This window comes from Lolium rigidum, chromosome 6 (genome assembly GCF_022539505.1).
Source record: "Lolium rigidum isolate FL_2022 chromosome 6, APGP_CSIRO_Lrig_0.1, whole genome shotgun sequence".
Classification (NCBI taxonomy): Eukaryota; Viridiplantae; Streptophyta; class Magnoliopsida; order Poales; family Poaceae; genus Lolium; species Lolium rigidum.
Genome location: NC_061513.1, coordinates 306420716 through 306439433, shown reverse-complemented (window position 1 = coordinate 306439433; position 18718 = coordinate 306420716). Strand labels below are relative to the sequence as shown.

Here is an 18718-nt window from a genome sequence, read left to right as displayed (position 1 = left end):
ACCATTTCAACATCCAACTTTAAGTGTGTCACCCTACGGTTCGTGAACTATGCGGACATGGTTGAGTACTCACTCCGACCAATAACCAATAGCGGGATCTGGAGATCCATAATGGCTCCCACATATTCAACGATCACTTTAGTGATCGAATGAACCATTCACATACAATACCAATTCCCTTTGTCTCGCAATATTTTACTTGTCCGAGGTTTGATCTTCGGTATCACACTATACCTTGTTCAACCTCGTCTCCTGACAAGTACTCTTTACTCGTACCGTGGTATGTGGTCTCTTATGAACTTATTCATATGCTTGCAAGACATTAGACGACATTCCACCGAGAGGGCCCAGAGTATATCTATCCGTCATCGGGATGGACAAATCCCACTTGTTGATCCATATGCCTCAACTCATACTTTCCGGATACTTAATCCCACCTTTATAACCACCCATTTACGCGAGTGGCGTTTGGTGTAATCAAAGTACCTTTCCGGTATAAGTGATTTACATGATCTCATGGTCATAAGGACTAGGTAACTATGTATTGAAAGCTTATAGCAAATAACTTAATGACGAGATCTTATGCTACGCTTAATTGGGTGTGTCCATTACATCATTCATATAATGATATAACCTTGTTATTAATAACATCCAATGTTCATGATTATGAAACTAATCATCCATTAATCAACAAGCTAGTTAAGAGGCATACTAGGGACTCTTTGTTGTTTACATATCACACATGTATCAATGTTTCGGTTAATACAATTATAGCATGGTATATAAACATTTATCATAAACATAAAGATATATAATAACCACTTTTATTATTGCCTCTTGGGCATATCTCCAAGCGTACCTCTCCATTGCCGCCTTCATGACCATATCATCGTCTGCTCCACTCTGACGTAACCCCTCTTCTTGGATGTAGAATGCATTGAACAGGGACACCTCCTTGTTGTAGGCGTTACAATGATCCTTCAGCTGCTTCGAGGTGCGATGACGGGCAGGATCCGAGGTAGAGTTGAAGGTTGTAGCTATCTGACCCCAAAAACTAGTGCCGGTCTTGCAATTACCGGCAACAGAGTCCTTGGAGTTAAAAAGCCAAGCATTAACCTACCCCGAAGTAGATATTGTTAGTGAAAAATCCAAGCAAGAACCAACCCCGAAATAAATATGTGATGGGCAAGTAAAGTACCAGTTTTCCTCTTCCGCAACGAGTCCGAGTCAAGCCTCTTTGCACGCGGTGGTACGATTGTTTCCGCGGCATTGGACTCGGAGCTTGGAGCGGGAGCTTCAGAAGGTGGTGGGGGGTACGGACCATATGGCGCGTATGGATACGGAGGTGGAGGTGGAGGGTATGAACCGTACGAAGGTGGTGGGTATGGAGGTACGGTGCCACTCCCGCTACCTGTAGGTGGAGCAGTTGGAGGTGGCGCGTATGGATACGGAGGTGGAGGGTACGAACCATATGGTCCCGGAGGTGGAGCGTATGGGCCATATGGTCCCGGAGGTGGTGTGCCGGAGGAGTACAAAACTCGGGGAAGCGGCGAAGAACCGACATTGGTGCGACGATGTGTCGGAGAGACACCATCGAGGTCTATTGGTGACCCGTCTTGGATCAGATCCGTGAACGTGGTGCAATCTGGTGGAGTCCAACCGGACATGGTGGAGAAGATTTGAGAGAGGGAAGGTGATGAATGGAGATGAAATGGGTGTGGAGTGAGTGAAACCATATGGGGGGTATTTATAGGGTTTTTTTAACCAGCAACGGCTACCTGACGTGGACGAATCAGAGCGCGCCACGTCAGCTAGCCGTTACACACTACCGCCCCACTCCAGCCCATCTCTCGCCCGCTAACGCCCGCATCTCGCCCCACTCCCGCCCGCCTACCGCCCGCTCTCGCCCGCCCTCTCGCCCGCCCCTCTCTCGCCCAGCGCCGCCAACGCGCCGCCCCGCCTCTCGCCCCGCTAACGCCTCGCTGTCGCCCCCAACGCGGGCGGGAGCCGGGCGGCAGCGGGCTGTACCGCCCGGCGCCAGCCGCAGCGCCCCGCGCTCCCGTCCCGCCCCACTCCCTCCCCTCTCTCGCCCGGCGGCGGGCGGTACCGCCCGCGCTCACGCCCGCGTTGGCACCAGCCTTAGTAAAACGCTCGCAAAGTCCACCAACCTCGTCCCCGTGCTAGAGAACGAGATGACGAATTGGTGGACGCCACCGACTCAGGCAATGTCGCCAACCTCACCAACGGCAACGACCCCCTCACTCTCCTGTACCGGCGCCTGAGCTGGAGTGTAGTGGGATACAGATCAGGTAACATGCACCTTTTGTATGTCACCGTGTGACATGCGGCCTAAATTCAAATTTAAAGATTGCGGAAAAATCTGAAAAAAATCATGCATGTTCACAGCACATATTAAGATAACCCCTAAAAATTGGGTGTGTCCATTACATCATTCATATAATGATATAACCTTGTTATTAATAACATGCAATGTTCATGATTATGAAACTAATCATCCATTAATCAACAAGCTAGTTAAGAGGCATACTAGGGACTCTTTGTTGTTTACATATCACACATGTATCAATGTTTCGGTTAATACAATTATAGCATGGTATATAAACATTTATCATAAACATAAAGATATATAATAACCACTTTTATTATTGCCTCTTGGGCATATCTCCAACAGATCTCCCACTTGCACTAGAGTCAATAATCTAGATTACATTGTAAGGAACCTAACACCCATGGCATTCGGTGTTGGTCATGCTTTGCCCTAGGGAGAGCTTTAGTCAACGGATCTGCTACATTCGGATCGGTGTGTACTTTGCAAATCTTTACTTCTCCATCTTCGATGTACTCGCGAATCGAGTGGTAACGCAGACTTGATATGCTTCAGCCTCTTGTGTGACCTTGGTTCTTGTGCATTGGCGATGGCACCCATGTTGTCACGAGTATATGACTAATGGGTCCAATGCACTAGGAACCACACCGAGCTCTACAATGAACCTCTTCATCCATACCGCTTCGATGAAGCCTCCGAAGCCGCTATGTACTCCGATTCCGTTGAAGACTTTGCCACCGTGCACTCGCTTCGAGCTTGCCCGACCTACTGCAGGCACCATTCAATATAAACACGTACCTGGATCGTGACTTAGAGTCATCGGGATCGGTGTTCCAACTTGCATCGGTGTAACTTGTTACAACGAGCTCTTGGTCACCTCCATAACAAAGAAACATATCCTTAGTTCTTTTCAAGTACTTCGGGATATTCTTGACCGCTGTCCGAGTGCTCCATTCCCGGATCACTTTGATATCTCGCTAGTCAAACTAACGGCATGCGCTATATCCGGTCTTGTACATAGCATGGCATACATAATAGAGCCTCATCGCCGAAGCATAGGGGATCCGATTCATCCTTTCTCTTTCTTCTGCCGTAGCTGGTCCTTGAGTCTTACTCAAGACCTTGCACTAGTAACATAGGTAAAAACCCTTTCTTACTTTCGTCCATTCTAAACTTCTTTAGAATCTTGTCCAGGTATGTACTCGTGATAGCCCTATTAGGCGTCTTGATCTATCTCTATAAATCTTGATGCCTAATATATACGATGCTTCACCAAGGTCTTTCATTGAAAAGCTGTTATTCAAATAACCTTTTACACTCTGCTTAATAGTTCTATATCATTCCCAATCAATAATATGTCATCTACATATAATATCGGGAATGCTACAGAGCTCCCACTCACTTTCTTGTAAATACAGGCCTCTCCATGACACTGTATAAACCCGAAGTCTTTGATTACCTTATCAAAACGTCGGTTCCAACTTCTTGATGCTTGCTTCAGTCCATAGATTGAACGCTGAAGTTTGCATACTTTGTCAGCATTTTTAGGATCGACAAAACCTTTGGGTTGTACCATATACAACTCTTCCTCAATGTCTCCATTAAGGAATGTTGTTTTGACATCCATCTGCCAAATCTCATAATTGAAAAATGCAGCTATTGCTAACAAAATCCTCACAGATTTTAGCTTCGCTACCGGTGAGAAAGTCTCATCGTAGTCAACACCTTGAATTTGTCGGAAACCCTTTGCGATAAGTCGAGCTTTATAGACAGTAATATTACCATCGGCATCTGTTTTTCTCTTGAAGATCCATTTATTCTCGACGAGCCTTTCGGTTATCGGGTAAGTCTACCAAAGTCCATACTTTGTTATCATACATGGATCCCATTTCGGATTTCATGGCTTCTTGCCATTTGTTGGAATACTGGGCTCATCATCGCTTCTTCATACGTCGCAGGGGTCCTCATCATTGTTATCTACAATCATGACATTTAGACAAGGATCATACCAATCGGGAGTGGCACGTTCCCTTGTCGATCCGCGAGGTTCGATAGTTTCCTCGTTCGAAGTTTCATGATCATTATCATTAGCTTCCTCTCGTTGCCGGTGTAGACGGTACAGGTACAACTTCCGGTACTTGCGCTACTCTGATCAACGAGTATAGATTCATTAATCTCATCGAGTTCTACTTTTCTTCCAGATCACTTCTTTAGTGAGAAATTCTTTCTCAAGAAAGGTTCCGTTCTTAGCAACAAAGATTTTGCCTTCGGATCTGTGATAGAAAGTGTACCCTATAGTTTCCTTAGGGTATCCTATGAAGACGCATTTCTCCGCTTTGGGTTCTAGCTTGTCCGGATGTAACTTTTTTACATAGGCTTCGCAACCCCAAACTTTAAGGAACGACAGACTTAGGTTTCTTATTAAACCATAATTCATACGGTGTCGTTTCTACGGATTTTGATGGTGCTCTATTTAAAGTGAATGCGGCTGTCTCTAATGCATAACTCCAAAATGATAAAGGCAAATCGGTAAGAGACATCATAGAACGAACCATATCTAAGAGAGTTCGATTACGACGTTCGGATACACCGTTTCGTTGTGGTGTTCCCGGCGGTGTCAATTGTGAAAGTATTCCGCATTTCTTTAAATGCATGCCAAACTCATAACTCAGATATTCACCTCCACGATCGGATCGTAGAAATTTGATCTTCTTGTTACGTTGATTTTCTACTTCACTTTGGAATTCCTTAAACTTCTCGAAAGTTTCGGATTTATGTTTCATGAAATAGATATACCCATATCTACTCGGATCATCCGTGAAGGTTAGAACATAACGATAACCACCGCGCGATGCTACACTCATTGGTCCGCACACATCGGTATGTATGATTTCCAATAAGTCGGTAGCTCGCTCCATCATTCCGGAAAATGGAGTCTTAGTCATTTTTCCCATTAGACATGCTTCGCATCTATCAAGTGACTCAAAGTCAAGTGATTCAAGTAATCCATCGGTATGGAGTTTCTTCATGCGTTTCACTCCAATATGACCAAGACGACAGTGCCACATATAAGTAGAATTATCATTCAATTTAATTCGCTTAGCATCAATGTTATGTATATGCGTATCACTACTATCGAGATCTAACGAAATAAGCCATTCTTTTGTGGTGCTCGACCATAAAAGATATTATTCATAAAAATAGAACAACCATTATTCTCAGACTTGAATGAATAACCGTCTTGCATTAAACAAGATCCGGATATAATGTTCATGCTCAACGCAGTACATAATAACAATTATTTAGGCTTAAAACTAATCCCGAAGGTAGATGTAGAGGAAGTGTGCCGATTGCGATCACATTGACCTTGGATCCGTTTCCAACGCGCATCGTCACTTCATCCTTCAGCGGTTGTCGTTTATTCTTTAGTTCCTGTTTCGAGTTACAAATATGAGCAACCGAACCGAGTATCAAATACCCAGGTACTAGAACGAGAACCGATGAAATGAACATCTATAACATGTATATCGGATATACCTTCTTTCTTCTTTTTGACAAGGCCGCTCTTCGGATCAGCCGGATACTTGGAGCAATTACGCTTCCGGTGTCCCTTCTCCTTGCAGTAATAGCACTCAGCATCGGGCTTAGGGCCGTTCTTAGGTTTCATAGGAGGCGTGGCAGCTTTCTTGCCACCCTTCTTGAATTTTCCCTTAGACTTGCCCTGTTTCTTGAAACTCGGTGGTCTTGTTGACCATCAACACTTGGTGCTCTTTCTTGATCTCAATCTCGGCGAGCTTTTAGCATGCCAAAGAGTTCGGGTAACTCCTTGTTCATGTTCCGCATATTATAGTTCATCACAAAGTTCTTGTAACTTGGTGGCGGTGATTGAAGGACACGATTAATCCCCGATCTGTTAGGAATCACTATTCCCAAGTCACCGAGTTTCTTCGCATGCCCGGTCATGGCGAGCATGTGCTCACTAATGGAGCTGCCTTCTTCCATCATACAGTCTGAAGAAATGTTTCGATGCTTCATAGCATTCCACGGCCGCATGAGTCTCAAAAATAGCTTTCAGCTCATTCATCAACTCATGAGGATCGTGGTGCTCAAAACGTTTTTGAAGATCGGATTCCGGACCGTACAGGATGGCACACCGAACTTGAGAGTACCGAGTTTTCCAAGTCTCGTAAACAGCTTTTACTTCATCGGTTTCAGTTTCACGGGAGGGTCACCTAGCGGTGCATCAAGCACATATTGCGGATTTCCGCCGAGAGGAAGATCCTCACATGACGGAACCGGTCGGTGAAGTTGCTACCGTTGCTCTTAAGCTTTTCTTTCTCTAGGAACTGGTTAAAATTGATTGGGGACGCCATCTCTACAACATATATTTGCAATAGTTTAGACTAAGTTTATGACAAATTGAGTTCAAATTTTAATTCAACATAATTAAAAATCTAAGTGAACTCCCACTCAAAACAATATCCCTCGCATTGTCTTAGTGATCACACGAACCAAATCCACCGCACCTAAACCCGATCATCACGAGAAAAGGTGTGATTTCAATGGCGAACACTCAAAGTGTTCATCATATCAATCATATGATTCATGCTCTACCTTTCGGTATCATGTGTTCCGATACCATGTCTGTACATGCTAGGCTCGTCAAGGCCACCTTAGTATCCGCATGTGCAAAAACTGTCTTGCACCCGTTGTATGTACTTATTGAATCTATCACACCCGATCATCACGAGATGCTTCGAAACGACAAGACTTGATAACGGTGCTACTAAGGATGAACACTTTATTATCTTGAGATTTTAGTGAGGGATCATCTTATAATGCTACCGTCGCGATCTAAGCAAAATAAGATGCATAAAAGGATTAACATCACATGCAGTTCATATGTGATATGATATGGCCCTTTTGTCTTTGCGCCTTTGATCTTCATCTCCAAAGCACGGACATGATCTCCATCATCTTCGGGCATGATCTCCATCATCGTCGGCGTAGCTTCAAGGTCAATGGCGCCGTCTTCATGATTGTCCTCCATGTAGCAACTATTACAACTACTTTGAAATACTACTCAACATGAAATTTAAAGACAACCATAAGGCTCCTGCCGGTTGCCACAATACAATAATGATCATCTCATACATATTCATCATCACATTATGGCCATATCACATCACCAAACCCTGCAAAAACAAGTTAGACGCTCTCTAATTTGGTTTGCATATTTTACGTGGTTTAGGGTTTTCGATATAGATATAATCTACCTACGAACATGAACCACAACGTTGATACTAATGTTGTCAATAGAAGAGTAAATTGAATCTTTACTATAGTAGGAGAGACGAGACACACGCAAAGCCTCTTATGCAATACAAGTTGCATGTCGAACGAGGAACAAGTCTCATGAACGCGGTCATGTAAAGTTAGTCCGAGCCGCTTCATCCCACTATGCCATAAAGATGCAAAGTACTCAACTAAAGATAACAAGAGCATCAACGCCCACAAAACCATTGTGTTCTACTCGTGCAACCATCTATGCATAGACACGGCTCCGATACCACCTGTAGGATAACGTTGCATAGAAAACAAAAATTTTCCTACCGCGAACACGCAATCCAAGCCAAGATGCAATCTAGAAGACGGTAGCAACGAGGGGGTATCGAGTCTCACCCTTGAAGAGATTCCAAAGCCTACAAGATGAGGCTCTTGTTGCTGCGGTAGACGTTCACTTGCCGCTTGCAAAAGCGCGTAGAAGATCTTGATCACGATCGGTTCCGGCGCCACGAACGGGCAGCACCTCCGTACTCGGTCACACGTTCGGTTGTTGATGAAGACGATGTCCACCTCCCCGTTCCAGCGGGCAGCGGAAGTAGTAGCTCCTCTTGAATCCGACAGCACGACGGCGTGGTGTCGGTGGTGGTGGAGAAGTCCGGCGGAGCTTCGCTAAGCTTGCGGGACGTGGTGGAGGAGAGAGGCCGCTAGGGTTTGGGGAGAGGGGGCGCCGGCCACTAAGGGGTGCGGCCACCTTGGTGGTTCTTGGGTGGCCGGCCCCCTCCCCTTGGCCCCTCATTATATAGGTGGAACCCCAAGTGTTGGTCTCCAAGTCTTCGAATAAGACCCGAACCAAAAAACCTTCCATATGGTGGGGAAACCTACCCAAGCTAGGACTCCCACCAAGGTGGGAGTTCCACCTCCCATATGGGGGGTGGCCGGCCCCCAAAGGGGAGTCCACTTGGGACTCCTCCCCACTAGGGTTGGCCGGCCATGGAGGTGGAGTCCCATGTGGACTCCACCTTCCTTGGTGGTTTCTTCCGGACTTTTCTAGAACCTTCTAGAACCTTCCGCGACATTTTAATTCACATAAAATGACATCCTATATATGAATCTTATTCTCCGGACCATTCCGGAACTCCTCGTGATGTCCGGGATCTCATCCGGGACTCCGAACAAATATTCGAACTCCATTCCATATTCAAGTACTACCATTTCAACATCCAACTTTAAGTGTGTCACCCTACGGTTCGTGAACTATGCGGACATGGTTGAGTACTCACTCCGACCAATAACCAATAGCGGGATCTGGAGATCCATAATGGCTCCCACATATTCAACGATCACTTTAGTGATCGAATGAACCATTCACATACAATACCAATTCCCTTTGTCTCGCGATATTTTACTTGTCCGAGGTTTGATCTTCGGTATCACACTATACCTTGTTCAACCTCGTCTCTCGACAAGTACTCTTTACTCGTACCGTGGTATGTGGTCTCTTATGAACTTATTCATATGCTTGCAAGACATTAGACGACATTCCACCGAGAGGGCCCGAGTATATCTATCCGTCATCGGGATGGACAAATCCCACTGTTGATCCATATGCCTCAACTCATACTTTCCGGATACTTAATCCCACCTTTATAACCACCCATTTACGCAGTGGCGTTTGGTGTAATCAAAGTACCTTTCCGGTATAAGTGATTTACATGATCTCATGGTCATAAGGACTAGGTAACTATGTATTGAAAGCTTATAGCAAATAACTTAATGACGAGATCTTATGCTACGCTTAATTGGGTGTGTCCATTACATCATTCATATAATGTTATAACCTTGTTATTAATAACATCCAATGTTCATGATTATGAAACTAATCATCCATTAATCAACAAGCTAGTTAAGAGGCATACTAGGGACTCTTTGTTGTTTACATATCACACATGTATCAATGTTTCGGTTAATACAATTATAGCATGGTATATAAACATTTATCATAAACATAAAGATATATAATAACCACTTTTATTATTGCCTCTTGGGCATATCTCCAAGCGTACCTCTCCATTGCCGCCTTCATGACCATATCATCGTCTCGCTCCACTACGACGTAACCCCTCTTCTTGGATGTAGAATGCATTGAACAGGGACACCTCCTTGTTGTAGGCGTTACAATGATCCTTCGCCTGCTTCGAGGTGCGATGACGGGCAGGATCCGAGGTAGAGTTGAAGGTTGTAGCTATCTGACCCCAAAAACTAGTGTCGGTCTTGCAATTACCGGCAACAGAGTCCTTGGAGTTAAAAAGCCAAGCATTAACCTACCCCGAAGTAGATATTGTTAGTGAAAAATCCAAGCAAGAACCAACCCCGAAATAAATATGTGATGGGCAAGTAAAGTACCAGTTTTTCCTCTTCCGCAACAGTCCAGTCAAGCCTCTTTGCACGCGGTGGTACGATTGTTTCCGCGGCATTGGACTCGGAGCTTGGAGCGGGAGCTTCAGAAGGTGGTGGGGGGTACGGACCATATGGCGCGTATGGATACGGAGGTGGAGGTGGAGGGTATGAACCGTACGAAGGTGGTGGGTATGGAGGTACGGTGCCACTCCCGCTACTCGTAGGTGGAGCGGTTGGAGGTGGCGCGTATGGATACGGAGGTGGAGGGTACGAACCATATGGTCCCGGAGGTGGAGCGTATGGGCCATATGGTCCCGGAGGTGGTGTGCCGGAGGAGTACAAAACTCGGGAAGCGGCGAAGAACCGACATTGGTGCGACGATGTGTCGGAGAGACACCATCGAGGTCTATTGGTGACCCGTCTTGGATCGGATCCGTGAACGTGGTGCAATGCTGGTGGAGTCCAACCGGACATGGTGGAGAAGATTTGAGAGAGGGAAGGTGATGAATGGAGATGAAATGGGTGTGGAGTGAGTGAAACCATATGGGGGTATTTATAGGGGTTTTTTAACCAGCAACGGCTACCTGACGTGGACGAATCAGAGCGCGCCACGTCAGCTAGCCGTTACACACTACCGCCCCACTCCAGCCCATCTCTCGCCCGCTAGCGCCCGCATCTCGCCCCACTCCCGCCCGCCTACCGCCCGCTCTCGCCCGCCCTCTCGCCCGCCCCTCTCTCGCCCAGCGCCGCCAACGCGCCGCCCCGCCTCTCGCCCGCTAACGCCTCGGCCGTCGCCCCCAACGCGGGCGGGAGCCGGCGGCAGCGGGCGGTACCGCCCGGCGCCAGCCCGCAGCGCCCCGCGCTCCCGTCCCGCCCCACTCCCTCCCTCTCTCGCCGGCGGCGGGCGGTACCGCCCGCGCTCACGCCCGCGTTGGCACCGGCCTTAGTAAAACGCTCGCAAAGTCCACCAACCTCGTCCCCGTGCTAGAGAACGAGATGACGGATTGGTGGACGCCACCGACTCAGGCAATGTCGCCAACCTCACCAACGGCAACGACCCCCTCACTCTCCTGTACCGGCGCCTGAGCTGGAGTGTAGTGGGATACAGATCAGGTAACATGCACCTTTTGTATGTCACCGTGTGACATGCGGCCTAAATTCAAATTTAAAGATTGCGGAAAAATCTGAAAAAAATCATGCATGTTCACAGCACATATTAAGATAACCCCTAAAAATTTCAGATCAAAATTCGAAATATACATCGCGAAACAAAAAAAGAGAAATCTTTCATGAATAGTTTCCGAATTCAAATCTGAGTTTCTCTGTAGACTATTCACATCTGAGTTTCTCTTTTTTGTTTCTCGATGTATGTTTCGAATTTTGATCTGAAATTTTTAGGGGTTATCTTAATATGTGCTATGAATATGCATAATTTTTTTCATATTTTTTCGCAATGTTTAAATTTGAATTTAGACCGCATGTGCAAAAGGTGCATGTCACCTGATCTGTGTCCAATGCTCTAGGACCATTTTTTTTCTTTTCATAAATGTATGTATCTAGATATGTTTTAGTGAATATGAAGCAAGGTGTTTGAATGTTTCTCGTTGAGAAGAAGATAGTTCACTTTTTTTATGATAAGGATGGAATAAATAGTTCGCAAAAGTTACTCCCTCCTTGACATACATTGGTTTCCGTTAAACTTCATTATCTTCGATCATTATAGAGAAATTATTGATAGTTATAATATCAAATGTATACCATATTAAAATATGCTTCATGATTAATCAAAATGATATCCATTTGATACTCCAAATGTTAACTTTTTTATAAACTTGATTAAAATTAACACAGTTTGACTTCAAAAACATCTTATAAACACTATTTTGGCATAAAGGTAGTATATAAAGCAAATGGCCGAAAAAGAATTCCACGATCGTCATAAATTTCCAATGATGGTGCTTTTCAGAACAGAACAAAACAAAAGAAGAGCTCCTGACCGATTATTGTTAAGTGCGATATTTTGGCCATGAGAAAGGGATCATTCATAATCAGTAGTAGAATTACAATCAGCCATTCAACCTCCGATTTAACGCTACAAAATGTGTATGTACAAGTAATTAACACAGACGTTGACAAAGACCAAAAGGTTTTGGTCACCCTGGTTTGCACGGAAGTCGCTGAGTTATGACAACGCATGGGTCAACAACGCATCCAGGATTCCAGGCCTCGAGCTACTTCCGGGCAGCTGCTGTCGACTTCATGCAAAGATGACCTATTCGTCCCTGGCCTCCAGATTCCAGATCTAGCCATTACAACAAAATCACAAAGCAGATTAGGTAAAAAAAAAAAAGCAGATTAGGAGTAACCAAATATGTGCTTACCTAACAAGTTTTCCTAATAAATATTTGGAGAGGAATCTACGGAAAAAAAAGATCAATCAACATACTATATGAATAAACACATGTAACTGGAAAAGGATTAAACAAGAAAACAAGCTCCAGAAGCAACCATCTCTATCAAAAAGTTATCAGGACAGCGTCCAGGTTGTCACATGTTGACCGTTGAACAGCTCAACGCGTGGATCATGGGGAAGAGCTGAAAATTATACCAGTCCCCTAGCACCCTTCATTAGTTCTTCTGCAGTTCCACACTTGCAGCAGCCACAGCCCACAGGAGCTCTATACTCCAATTCTGATTCATGTAACACAAATGGCGGTGGTGAGTACTTCTTCGGCTCTCCACCTCTTGCCTCCCCTCCTCCTGCTCCTCATCGCCACCAGCGAGGCCACCACATTTTACATCACCAACCGGTGCCCCTATACCATATGGCCAGCTGCTGTGCCGATAGGTGGTGGCATGCAGCTCGACACAGGCAAGGCCTGGACCCTCAACACGGGTGAGACCAACAGCACGCGCCTGTGGGCGCGCACGGGCTGCTCATTCGATGGCAATGGCACCGGGACATGCCAAACGGGTGACTGTGGCGGCTTGCTCGCCTGCAAAGCCTATGGTCAGCCACCAAACACCATCGCGGAGTTTAGGCTTGGTGTCGTGAATGACAAGGATTTCTTTGACATCTCCCTCGTTGACGGCTTCAACGTGCCCATGGACTTCCTGCCTTTGGAAGCTAAGGGAGGGGGAGGGTGCAGCAAAGGGCCCCGATGCACAGCCAACATAACGGCGCAGTGCCCAAGCGAGCTGAAGGCGCCGGGGGGTTGTAACGACGCATGCACGGTGTTCAACGAAGACAATTACTGCTGCAGAGGGAGCGCGGCAAGCAATTGCAACCCCACAAACTACTCGGTCTTCTTTAAGCAGATGTGCCCAGATGTCTACAGCTACGTCGCGGATGACAGGTCGAGCGTTTTCAGTTGCCCGACGGGCACCAGCTACCAGGTTGTATTTTGTCCCCTGACCAGTGAAGCAATATCGCCTACAGCTGAGGTAACACCATTGTCCCCCAGTGCTCTGCCTGCACCTATTGGGCCAACAAGCAAGAAATTTAAGTCCTCTGTAAGAAGAGTCATTGCAATTCTAGCTCCTGTAGTTGGCTTCATTTTGCTCACCGTCTTGTTCCTCACTATATTCACTATACGTAAACGAAGAGCAGAACGACGGCATGAGATGGAGGAAGAGGAAGAATTTGGGGGGCTACAAGGAACGCCCATGAGGTTCACATTTAAACAGCTAAAAGTAGCAACCGAGCAATTCACAAACAAACTAGGGGAAGGAGGATTTGGGTCTGTCTTCAAGGGACAGTTTGGTGATGAAAGAATTGCAGTCAAACGTTTGGATCGAACTGGTCAGGGCAAAAGAGAATTTTCTGCCGAGGTTCAGACAATTGGCAGCATTCATCATATTAATCTTGTCAGATTGATTGGTTTCTGTGCAGAGAAATCTCATAGGCTCTTGGTATATGAGTATATGCCCAAAGGATCCTTGGACAGATGGATCTATTATCAACATGAGAATGACGCTCCACCTTTAGATTGGAGCACACGGTGCAAGATTGTAACTCACATAGCGAAAGGCCTCTCGTATCTTCACGAGGAATGCACAAAAAGGATTGCTCATTTGGATGTCAAACCACAAAATATCCTCTTAGATGACAACTTCAATGCCAAGCTTTCGGATTTTGGACTATGCAAGCTCATTGATAGGGATATGAGTCAAGTAGTTACCAGAATGAGAGGCACACCTGGATATTTAGCTCCTGAATGGTTGACATCACATATCACAGAAAAGGCCGATGTCTACAGCTTTGGCGTCGTGGTGATGGAAATCATCAGTGGAAGAAAGAACCTGGACAATTCTCGGTCAGAAGAGAGCATCCATCTCATCACCCTATTGGAGGAAAAGGCGAAGACGGATCAGTTGGTAGACTTGATTGACAAGAATAGTAGCAACATGCAAGCGCACAAGGAAGACGTAGTTCATATGATGAAGCTTGCAATGTGGTGTTTGCAGATTGATTGCAAAAGAAGGCCTAAAATGTCCGAGGTCGTCAAAGTCCTGGAAGGTACCATGAACGCAGACACCAACATAGACCATAACTTTGTTGCAACAAGTCCAGCAAATTATGGCATTGCAGAAGATGTGGAATCCTCAGCTCTCCCTCTAGCCTCAGAACTATCAGGCCCCAGGTGAAATTAGACAGTCCACAGTTTTTTCGACTGTGAGCAGGAGATTCTCTTATGTAGAACAAAATGTCTGGTCTGTTGCATTTTGTGAAATAACTGCAATCTGAAACCCCTTGTCTCGAGTTAATTTTACCAGCAGAATATCTCAAATTACAGACACTCTTTCATCTACAAAAGATGGAACTCGGTTTTATTCATTTGTTCAGTTTCTCCCTGTAGCAGAAATCTGCTTCTAATGATCATAGTGGAAATAAAAATCATGTTTTAAACAGCTTGTAGCTACAATGAAGTATAGAAATAAACAGAATGAAAGCCGGTTGTAAGTTTGAGAGTAACTAATAAATCCTGATCAGGTAGTTAGCACAAGTGCTCTCAAATTCTGCAGCATTTCTGACATAGCCACATAGGCAGCGAGAAGAATATCAAAAGGATGACTACAGGTGTATGGGATTTTTCACTCCTTTTCACCACTACATATAATCATCAATGTTGACCGTTGGTGAATAAACATGTGAAGTGTTACAACAACGAGTAATCAGCTACTCTTCGACACATAAACATCATTTTCTCGACAAGGGCCCGACGTAAATATCACTATACCAGTGGTGCCAAGTTTATATCACATTCCGTTCAAGCAACTTCAATATCATGAATTGAAAGCTTCAACCATGTAAAGCTATCACCACAAAGTAATTTCACAGCATCAGATCTGCCCAACAATTTGCAATGTGGATGCTTACTTTGAGTTGCGTTGGCGTGGTTCGGCCACATCCGCGTCCTTGACACTGACACGGCTGCTTGCCCGGTTCATCATCAACCCGCTGATCTTGTCGGTGAAGGCTGAGGAGGATGGTACCCCATGGCCCCTCTCCGGAGGCGGGCGATTAGGGGTGGCACGCCCACAGGTGGGATGCGGTGGAAATATGTGAGACTATGGAGAAGCGACGGCGAGCAACCGGCCTAATGGTCCAGATCGCCGCCAACGGCCGCGGCGGACGGAGCGCCGCCGGCAACTGCGACGGTGGAAGCGAGGAATGAAAGAGTAGCCCCACCCTGCGGCCCATGGTATCTCGTAGCAGGCAGCCCACATCCAGCAGCACACTATATTGGGCTATTGGAGGAAGCGAGATTTCTTTTTTAATATAATACGATTTTTTTTGTTAATTTTCAATAATAATAATACATGTTTTTTTTAGGATTGCAAAACTTTGACTCCGTCGGCTGGCTGCCAACTGACCGTGCCTGGTCGGCACGCCACCTGCTGACAGCAGTTGGTCGGCGCTCTACCTGTCGACCATGCAAGCTTGGCGGCAGGCCGAGGTGCGACACGGTAGGCCACCGAAGCTCGGGAAAGGAGCATAGCATCGTGTACAACAGTAACGAGAACCCCATCTTGGACTTGGGCAGCACCACCACCACTCGGTGGAGTGCTTGCGGCATCAGCAGGGCATCAAGCACATCCGCGTCGAGGAGGCGCTCGCGCGCGAGGGCGGGAGAAGGGTGTCGAGCTTGAGGGGCGTGCGGAGGTCGGTGCACGACAACGCGCTGGTCGATGATGATGGGAGCAGCGATGCAGACAGATGGAACATGGACATGTCGCATCAAGGAGGAACAAGCGACGGTACAAGTTTGGGCGTGGCGCACAACACGCGGAGGCACGAGGCGACACTTCTGGTGATGGCGGGGACACACTCGTTGGCGGCGTGCTGTAGGGGGGACGAGGCGGCTGTCGGAGCATAAGGTGAGGAGGAGACTAGGGTGACCGGGGTGAGATGGGTGAAGGGGAGAGGAGAGGTGCTCGAGCGAAGGAAGCGATGGGACGCGGTCGTCGGGGCTGGGGCACGACAGGGCGGGGTGTGGTCATCAGGGCACGGCTAGGCACGGTAGTCGAGCGACCGAGATGCAATCGAGTCGATCAACAAGGGCGACAAGCAACCTGCCGACCATGTCGCATAGGCCAATTAGGGCCGGTTGGCAGCTAGAGGGCCGACTTGGGCTTGGTCAGCCAGCGGCCTGCGAACAAGGCCCTGGCCGGCAACTAGGTCATGTTTTTTAAAAAAATCGAAAAACGTGTATTATTATTGAATTGACAAAACCATCGTATTATTTTTTTTAAAATCACATTGGAGGAGGATAGTTTTGGTCTTTGTATTTTCTCGTTAAAGGGCCTCTCGTGGGCCGTTTAATTGAGTCGAACTATCCTCCTCCAATGTGATTTTGCATCATCTTCAATAAAAAAAACATACAAGCATCACCTCAGCGATTATGTTTCCCCTAACAAAATACTGCAGTGGTTATGTTTATACATATATATGGATTGCTAGCAGTTAGATTTGACCACAGTGATTTGGTGCGATACCGCCATCAATGCATCACACGTGCGATGCTTATACATAAGCCTGATTAAGAAGATGCTCTCTGCTTATAAACTACTGTACCGATTTAACACATCACCTCCTACAATACACCTGTACATGTCTCTGCTCTCTGTTCTCCTTCCCCTCAATCGCAGCCATTCACTTCCCTTGAAGAATTTCTCCTTCCCATGTGCAGTTCGCGGCTTCTGCCTGACAGCTTCAGACGAATTCAGAACGAGAGGCAGTGAGATGCTTCGTTACGAATCATCAGAAGTAAAAAAACAAACAAATATCCAGACTAATACAGTGCAGGATCAGTCAAGAGTTCACAAAGAGAGATGAAACAGCCGCATCAACGTCACAGCTTCTCCTTCCTCCTAGCGGCGCTGCTGCAGCTACTGTCCCTGGTCCTCGTAGCGGCGCTGCTCAACATCGGCGGCTTCTTCGCCGGAGGTAAGCTTCGCCGTCGACCTAACTCAGAGTAGCTTGTCCCTTCTTCTTCTCCTCCTTCTGTCATCCTTCCGTTAGAATGCTTAGCTAGCAGCAAATCGATCAAACACTCTGCGACTTAACTTGCAGCGCTGCCGAAGTCGATGGGCGAGAGGAGCAGCGACATGCCGCCGCCGGCGCCCAACTCCAGCGGGGACCCTCACACGTAGGACCTGCACGGACTAGTGGAAGAAGCTTTCGTAGACCAGCTAAACAGGATGGAGCTAGCTGAAGTGTCCAACGGCGACTGCAACAGGTGCAGTGTCGACTGTCACGCTGAGGTGCAGTTTTAGAATAGTAATTTGAGGTTTCAGCACTGTTGTACCATTCTGTTACAAGATTTTGATAGTATGGTTCCTCTTAGTTCTGTAACAAACTTCAAAATATGCACTCAGATGTACTTGTAGTGGTCTTAATGCTATATTACCAGAGGCATATTACAGTAGAATCAATGTTCAGCACCATTGCAAAACCAAGCAATAGTGTGTTGCCCATACAGTTCAGTTCCTAATCAATCATGCCGAGTATAACGGCAGTTCATCTATGAATGCAAGGTTTTTGAATGTTTTCCGATCAAGAAGAAATAGTTCAAAACTCCAATGCTATTGTTTCTTGCCACCGAGGAAGGGCAGTTTCATACTCAGAAATACAGGAACTAGCTAAGATAGTACAATACCAGCTGCGAGACACAATTATGTAAACGGCGCAACTGAGCATTCATGTAACCTCTGATTCAACCCTACAAAATGTCTATAAAAGCAGCTAATTAACGTAGATGTTCTGTGAACACAAGGTTTTAGCCACCCTTGACAGCCCATAAATCAAGGAGAATGTTTTGGTTGATGACAAGCGACATGGCCCGAAAGTTGACAGCTAATTATTCCAGTCAACATGGCATCCAGGTCTAGAGCTAATTCCAGGCAGCTACTGACTGCTGTCAACATCTTGCAAAGATCACGCATGACCTATTCGTTGCTGCTTCTAGATTCCAGTTTGACCGCCTCAAGAGAGGCAGCTGGCCGACTGCTGTCACTGCTGTCAGAATCAGCTTGCGCAAAGATTGTCCCTGCAGATTCAAAGAGGGATGTCAAGCAAGTGCTGAACCTGAGTACTCAACTTCCCCGACCAGCCTCTTCCACGGGACATCGCCTTCAAAGAGCAGCTATCTTGCAAGCCTAAATAGAGAAGATCAAGAACAGATA

The 18718-nt window shown here is 46.3% G+C and overlaps 1 protein-coding gene across 1 annotated transcript; it reads left to right on the top strand.

Annotated features, from left to right (window-relative positions):
- The first annotated feature begins 12665 nt into the window (after positions 1 to 12665).
- On the top strand, positions 12666 to 14941 carry LOC124666099 (PR5-like receptor kinase). The gene has a single exon (XM_047203451.1). The coding sequence runs from the start codon at positions 12740 to 12742 to the stop codon at positions 14675 to 14677; it is 1938 nt and encodes a 645-aa protein (XP_047059407.1). The 5' UTR covers positions 12666 to 12739; the 3' UTR covers positions 14678 to 14941.
- Positions 14942 to 18718: the final 3777 nt, after the last annotated feature.

Coding starts and splice junctions, on each gene's coding strand:
- LOC124666099 (XM_047203451.1), top strand. CDS start 12,740: ATGGCGGTGGTGAGTACTTCTTCGGCTCTCCACCTCTTGCCTCCCCTC.